At 48.4% G+C, this 7,769-nt stretch overlaps 1 protein-coding gene across 1 annotated transcript in view; it reads left to right on the forward strand.

The window, feature by feature from the left end:
* Positions 1–6,877, forward strand: part of PPP1R14D (protein phosphatase 1 regulatory inhibitor subunit 14D) — a 39,709-nt gene extending 32,832 nt beyond the window's left edge. Inside the window, exons 4-6 of the mRNA XM_032174124.2 lie at positions 6,078–6,161; positions 6,337–6,369; positions 6,568–6,877. Of these exons, the coding sequence (XP_032030015.1) occupies positions 6,078–6,161; positions 6,337–6,369; positions 6,568–6,633 (183 nt within the window). The 3' untranslated portion in view covers positions 6,634–6,877. The remainder of the gene's footprint in view (positions 1–6,077; positions 6,162–6,336; positions 6,370–6,567) is intronic.
* The last annotated feature ends 892 nt before the right edge of the window (positions 6,878–7,769 follow it).

Below are 7,769 nucleotides of genomic sequence, written 5' to 3' on the forward strand. Positions count from 1 at the left end.
TTTTTTTTTTTTTTTTTTGAGACGGAGTCTCGCTCTGTCTCCCAGGTTGGAAGCTCCGCCTCCCGGGTTCACGCCATTCTCCTCCTGCCTCAGCCTCCTGAGTAGCTGGGACTACAGGCACCCACGACCAGGCCCGGCTAATTTTTTTGTATTTTTTTTTAGTAGAGACGGGGTTTCACCGTGTTATCTAGGATGGTCTCGATCTCCTGATCTCGTGATCTACCTGCCTCGGCCTCCCAAAGTGCTGGGATTACAGGCGTGAGCCACCGCACCCAGCCTATGTAACTTAATGACTTATTATGTCTTTTTTTATTATGTCTCCTTGACTGCCACCATGATATAGACTTTTTGAGGCAGGATCTTTGTTTTGCTCACTGAAGTTCCCAAGTTCACAATGCCAGGTAAATAATAGGCACTGGGCATGTATGTTGAGTAAATTGCAAAGGATTTGATCAAATGTGAAAGGTGAAATTCTCGGTCAGGCGCAGTGGTTCACACCTGTAATCCCGGCACTTTGGGAGGCTAAGGCGGGCAGATCACTTGAGGTCAGGAGTTCAAGACCAGCCTGGTCAATATGGTGAAACCTCATCTCTACTAAAAATACAAAACTTAGCCGTCATGGTGGCAGGTGCCTGTAATCCCAGCTATTCAGGAGGCTGAGGCAAGAGAATTGCTTGAACCCGGGAGGTGGAGGTTGCAGTGAGCCGAGATCAAGCCACTGCACTCCAGCCTGGGCAACAGAGACTCCATCTCAAAGAAAAAAAAAAATTTATGGCCGGGCACGGTGGCTCACAATTGTAATCCCAGCACTTTGGGAGGCCGAAGTGGGTGGATCACGAGGTCAGGAGATCGAGACCAGGCTGGCTAACACGGTGAAACCCTGTCTCTACTAAAAATACAAAAATTAGCTGGGCATGGTGGCGGACGCCTGTAATCCCAGCTACTCGGGAGGCTGAGACAGGAGAATCACTTGAACCCAGGAGGCGGAGGTCGCAGTGAGTTGAGATCGCACCACTGCACTTCAGCCCGGGCAACAGAGCAAGACTCCGTCTCAAAAAATAATAATAAATAAATAAATAAATTAATTAATTAATTAAATAAAAATACGAAAATTAGCCAGGCCCAGTGGCGGACTCCTGTAGTCCCAGCTACTCAGGAGGCTGAGGCATTGAGAATCACTTGAACCTGGGATGGGGCAGTTGCAGTGAGCTGAGATTGTGCCACTGCCCTCCAGCCTGGGCAACAGAGTAAGACTCTGCCTCAAAAAAAAAAAAAAAAAAAAGAAATTCTCAAAACAGTGAAAAATTGTAAACGTGAATATAAAATATGTATCCAAGTCAGTATGGGAAGAATTTGTTAAGCATTTAAAAAAAAAAAGGCCGGGTGCAGTGGCTCACACCTGTAATCCCAGCACTTTGGGAGGCCAAGGCGGGCGGATCATGAGGTCAGGAGATGGAGACCATCCTGGCTAATATGGTGAAACCCCGTCTCTACTAAAAATACAAAAAAATTAGCTGGGTGTGGTGGCGGGCGCTTGTAGTCCCAGCTCCCAGCTACTCGGGAGGCTGACGCAGAAGAATGGCATGAACCCGGGAGACGGAGCTTGCAGTGAGCCAAGATCGCTCCACTGCACTCCAGCCTGGGCGACAGAGCGCGACGTGGGTGGATTGCTTGAGCTCAGGAGTTAGAGACCAGCCTGGGCAACACGGTGAAACCACATCTGTACCACAAATATAAGAATCAGCTGGGCGTGGTGGTGCACATCTGTGGTCCTAGCTACTCAGGAAGCTGAGGCGGGAGGATTGCTGGAGCCCGGGAAGTTGAAGCTGCAGTGAGCCGTGATCGCACCACTGCACTCCAGCCTGGGTGACAGAGCAAGACCCTGTCTGAAAAAAAAAAAAAAGCGCCGGGCACAGTGGCTCATGCCTGTAATCCCAGCACTTTGGGAGGCCAAGGCAGGCAGATCACCTGAGGTCGGGAGTTCGAGACCAGCCTGACCAACATGGAGAAACCCCATATCTACTAAAAATACAAAATTAGCCAGGCATGGTGGTGCATGCCTGTAATCCCAGCTGCTCGGGAGGCTGAGGCAAGAGAATTGCTTGAACCCGGGAGGCGGAGGTTGCGGAAAGCCGAGATCATGCCATTGCACTTCAGCCTGGGCAACAAGAGCAACACTCCATCTCATTCAGGATGGTCTCGAACAAAAGCAATACACACTGGAAAATACCATTAGATTTAACTATATAAACACATACATGTATTTCCCCAACAGCACCGCTCCAGCACAATAGCTATTTCCATCATATGTGGAATCTAGGGTTAATCTGAATTCAGTAAATTAAAGAGTTCTTAAGTCAGTAAGAAAAAAACTGAAAATCTCAACAGAAAAATGGATAACATATCAGTTCTTGAAGTGTGGTCTGGTGAGCCATGGAGGTTCCCAAGAACTCTTTCAGAGGTTCTGTGATTATTTTCATAATAATGGTAAAATTTTTTTTTTTTTTGAGAAAGAGAGTCTTGCTTTGTCGCCCAGGCTGGAGTGCAGTGGCGCAATATTGGCTCACTTCCCGAGTTCAAGCCATTCTCCTGCCTCAGCCTCCCAAGTAGCTGGGATTACAGGCACATGGCACCATACCTGGCTAATTTTTGTATTTTTAGTAGAGATAGAGGTTTCACCAAGTTGGCCAGGCTGGTCTCGAACTCCTGACCTCAAGTGATCCATCTGCCTCAGCCTCGCGCCTGGCCAATGCTAAGATTTTGTTTGCCTTTTTCGGTATGTTGACATTTGTGCTGATAATGCAAAAGCAACAGTGGCCCTTCACGTGAATCAAAAAGGTGGCACTAAATTGTACTAGTAGTCGTCTTCTTCACTACTACATCGTTTTCACTTAAGAAAGTCCTCTTCATCTGTAAAATGGGTAAATGAAAAGATAACAGAAAGAACGTCCTTGTTGAAGCAGTAAAATATTAATTTTATTAATTATATTTGAGCTCATGTCCTTTTTTAATAGGCCTGTTTTTTAGAGCAGTTTTAGGTTCACAGACAAATTCAGCATAAGGTAAAAGATATTTCCCATATCTCCCTGCCCCCACATATGTATAGCTTCCCCCAATATCCCCCACCCAGCAGCAAGGTTATATATTATTTGTTACAATCAATGAATTTATATTGACACATCATTATCAACCAAAGTCCATGGTTTAAATTAGGCTTCACTGTTGGTGTTGTACATTCTATGGTTTTGGACAAATGTGCATGACACGTATCCACCGTTATAGTGTCATACAGAAGAGTTTCACTGTCCTGAGAATCCCCTGTGGTCTACTTGTCCCTCCTCCCTCTTACCCCTGTGGCAATCACTGATCTTTTTACTATCGCCATACTTTTTCCAGCAGGTCTTACTGTTGGGATCATAGAGCATTTAGGTTGGCTTCTTCTTTTTTTTTTTGAGACAGGGTCTCTACCTTTTTGCCCAGGCTAGACTCCTTGGGACTATACAGGTGCATGCTACTGTGACTGGCTTCAAACTGGCTTATTTAACTATCATATGCATTTTAGGTTCCTCCGTGACTCTTCCTGGCTTGATAGCTCATTCATTTTTGCAGTGAATAATATTCCATTCTCTGGACATACCAGGTGTTTATCCATTCACCTACTGAAGACTATCTTAGTTGCTTCCACGTTTTGGCAATTATGAATAAAGCTGCTATAGATCATCTGTGTGCATGTGGTTTTTTTTGTGTTTTTTTTTTTGAGACGGAGTCTCGCTCTGTCGCCCAGGCTAGAGTGCAGTGGCGCCATCTTGGCTCACTGCAAGCTCCGCCTCCCAGGTTCACACCATTCTCCTGCCTCAGCCTCTCGCGTAGCTGGGACTACAGGTGCCCACCACCACGCCTGGCTAATTTTTTGTATTTTTAGTAGAGACGGGGTTTTACCGTGTTAGCCAGGATGGTCTCAATCTCTTGACCTCGTGATCAGCCCGCCTCAGCCTCCCAAAGTACTGGGATTACAGGCGTGAGCCACTGCGCCCAGTCATCTGTGTGCAGGTTTTTGTGTGAATGTGTTTTCATCTCATTCGGGTAAATACCAAGGGAGTGCAATTAATGGACTGCATGGTAAGAGTGTGTTTAGGGCTGGGCATGGTGGCTCACGCCTGTAATCCCAGTGCTTTGGGAGGCAGAGGCGGGAGGATCACTTCAGACCAGGAGTTTGAGACCAGCCTGGACAACATATTGAGACTTCTGTCTCTACAAAAAAATAAAAAATTAGCTGGGTGTGGTGGTGTGCACCTGTGGTCCCAGCTACTTGGGAGGATCCCTTGAGCCTGGGAGGTCAAGGCTGCAGTGAGCATTGATCATGCCATTGCACTCCAGCCTGGGTGACAGAGCAATACTTTGTCTCAAAAAAAAAAAAAAGTTTAGTTTTGTAAGAAACCACCAAACTGTCTTCCAAAGTAGCCATACCATTTTGCATTCCCACCAGCAATGAATGACATGAATGAATGAATGTTTTAATTTGTAATTCCCTAATGACATATGATGTTGAGCATCTTTTTATACACTCACTTTTCATCTATATATCTTATTTAGTGGGGTGTCTGTTCATATCTTTTGTCCATTTTTCAATTGTGTTGTTCATCTTCTTCTTGTAATTTAATTTTTTTTTTTTTTTACAGTCTTGTTCTGTCACCCAGGCTGGAGTGCAGTGTTTGCGATCCATTCTCTACAACTTCTGCTTCCCAGGTTCAATCGATTCTCCTGCCTCAGCTCCCGGAGTAGCTGGGATTACGGGTATGCGCAACCACACCCAGCTAATTTTTGTATATTCAGTAGAGACGGGGTTTCACCATGTTGGCCAGGCTGGTCTCGAACTCCTGACCTCAAATGATACACCCGCCTCGGCCTCCCAAAGTGCTGAGATTACAGGCATGAGCCACTGTGGCCAGCTTTTGTTTTGTTTTGAGACAGAGACTTGCCCAGGCAGGCTGGAGTGCAGTGGCACGATCTTCGCTCACTGCAACCTCCACCCCCTGGTTGAAGCAATTCTCCTGCCTCAGCCTCCCGAATAGCTGGGATTACAGGTATGTGCCACCAGGCTCGGCTACTTTTTGCATTTTTAGTAGAGACAGGATTCGCCATGTTGGCCAGGCTGCTCTCAAACTCCTGACCTCAAATAATCCACCCACCTCAGCCTCCCAAAGTGCTGGGATTACAGGCGTGAGCCACTGTGCCTGGTCAATAATTCTTTGTTTTTTTTTTTTTTTTTGAGACGGAGTCTCGCTCTGTCGCCCAGGCTAGAGTGCAGTGGCGCAATCTCGGCTCACTGCAAGCTCCGCCTCCCGGGTTCACGCCATTCTCCTGCCTCAGCCTCTCCGAGTAGCTGGGCCTACAGGCGCCCACCACCGCGCCCGGCTAGTTTTTTGTATTTTTAGTAGAGACGGGGTTTCACTGTGGTCTCGATCTCCTGACCTCGTGATCCGCCTGCCTCGGCCTCCCAAAGTGCCGGGATTACAAGCGTGAGCCACCGCGCCCGGCCAATTCTTTGTATTTTTTGGGTAACAGTCCGTTATCAGATGTCTTTAACTTTTTTATTATTTTTATTTTTTTTGCGACACAGTCTCCCTCTGTCACCCAGGATGGAGTACGGTGGCACAATCTCGGCTCACTGCAACCTCTGCCTCCCAGGTTCCGGGTTCAAGTGACTCTCCTGCCTCAGCCTCCCAAGTAGCTGGGATTACAGGCGTCCATCACCATGCCCAGCTAATTTTTGTATTTTTAGTAGAGACAGGATTTCACCATGTTGGCCAGGCTGGTCTTGAACTCCTGACCTCAGGTGATCTGCCTCCCTCAGCCTCCCGAAGTGCTGGGATTACAGGCATGAACTGCTGCACCCGGCCAAAATATAGTATATGTTTAGTAAATTACTGTTGAATGGAAAACTGAATGGGTGTTCTGAGTGAGGAGAAAGTCTAACCATGGGAAATTGGAGAGAGATGGGTTGAGTCCCTGACAGTAACCTTCATTCCAGCACCGGCTGGTCAGGCCCCTCTGAGACCCATGTGATTTCCCAATAGGATCAAGCAACCCCTTCTGAGCCTGAGATTGACCTGGAAGCTCTCATGGATCTATCCACAGAGGAGCAGAAGACTCAGCTGGAGGTAGGATGGGGGCTAGAAGCTGGCCTTGGGTCAGTGGGAACCCAGAAACCCAGGTTCTGCCTCCTTTGGTGGAGTGGAGAGAACCAATCCAGAGGGGAGAATTCTTGGGAGATTGGTGGGGACTTGCGGAAAAGTGCTGTGACTTGGGGCCCTCTCTGTGTTCTCTCCTATCTAGGCCATTCTCGGGAACTGCCCCCACCCCACAGAGGTAAGGGATGTTCTGCTGGTCTGGGGTAAGAGGAGGCCCAATGGGGGAGGCAGCTAATGAGTAGTATTTGAAGGGAAGGTTTGGCTGTGGGTCCTTCTCCCTTCTCTGGGGAGTCAGGGGCAGGGGAAGATTAGGGAGGGCAGGGTGGGGGGTGAATTGTGATCCCAAGCCTTGGTCTCACTCCTCTTTCTCCCTCAGGCTTTTATCTCTGAGCTGCTCAGTCAACTCAAGAAACTCCGGAGACTCAGCCGGCCTCAGAAATAAGCCTGAGAGACCATCTTTAGCAGCCTCAGCACTGCCAGGCCTGCCCTGAAACTCCAGATCTGGCTAAGAGGGAAATAGCTCCTTGGGACACAAACAAGAAATGTGGACAAGGAGGAACATTTGCATACTCCTACTGTCTGTGCGGTCACAGCTAGTTTCTGTCAGCTGGGCTCTCTGAGAGAGAGCTGGCTGTTGTCCAGTGCCTTCCTTGGCAGCCAAGTGGATAAAACCTTTAGGAGCCCCAGCTCAATGGAGTGTGGAATATATTTGTACTGAGGGACAGGGGAAGGAGAGAATGAAGTGATACACAGGAAGGCCACAACCTGTCACTTGGCTGTGCCCACACACCTCATCCATCCATCCATCCATCCACCCAAAGGACTCGAGAATTCAAAGACAAAGGACACAGCTCCACTTCAGAGAGATCACAATCTAGCAAGGCCTCGGGGCCAAGCAGACATTATCTGCCTAAGGTACACAGCCTCCTGGCATAACCAACAAGAGGGACGCCAATAGCAAAGACTAGTTTCAAATCCTAGAGAGGAAGTAACAGGAAAAACCTAGCTGGATCTGAGAGCCTCAGAAAAGGCTCCTCCAACCAAAAATGATGCAGGAGGTAGACCTCAGCCCGAGGGCTCTTTATAGTTGGTTCCAGCCAGGGGCAGGAAGAGAAACAGCAGAGGCAATGCAGAGGCATGTAAAGGGTACATGCCGAGAGGTCAAGGGTCCGGTTAGGGCGCATTACTGGAAGAGAGATAATGAGATTGAATGGCAGGCAGGTTGGGACAGGAGCCGTAGGAGGTGGGGGTTCTTTGCCAGTAAGGCAGGAAGCCGGGTGTGTGTGCATTGTTCTTGCGTGCATTGTGTGAGTAGTAGAGAGGCTGAGAAATCCAAGATGGTGGGGCCTGGTGGCTAAGTGGGGCTGCCCAGAGCTGGAGCACAGTTCAGCTGAATGAATACACATGCTTACTTCTTATGAGGCCACCAGGATGGGTAGGGCTGCTCCTGCCTGGAGAAGTTCATAGGATGGCTCAACCTTTTCCCTCATTCCCCACAACTGTGCTTACAGCCTGCTCTGTTCCTGCCACCTCTCACAGGGCCCAGGCTCACAGGGTTGTAGAAATGAGATGCTGGGC

This window comes from Hylobates moloch, unplaced genomic scaffold (genome assembly GCF_009828535.3).
Source record: "Hylobates moloch isolate HMO894 unplaced genomic scaffold, HMol_V3 SCAFFOLD_14, whole genome shotgun sequence".
Lineage (NCBI taxonomy): Eukaryota > Metazoa > Chordata > Mammalia > Primates > Hylobatidae > Hylobates > Hylobates moloch.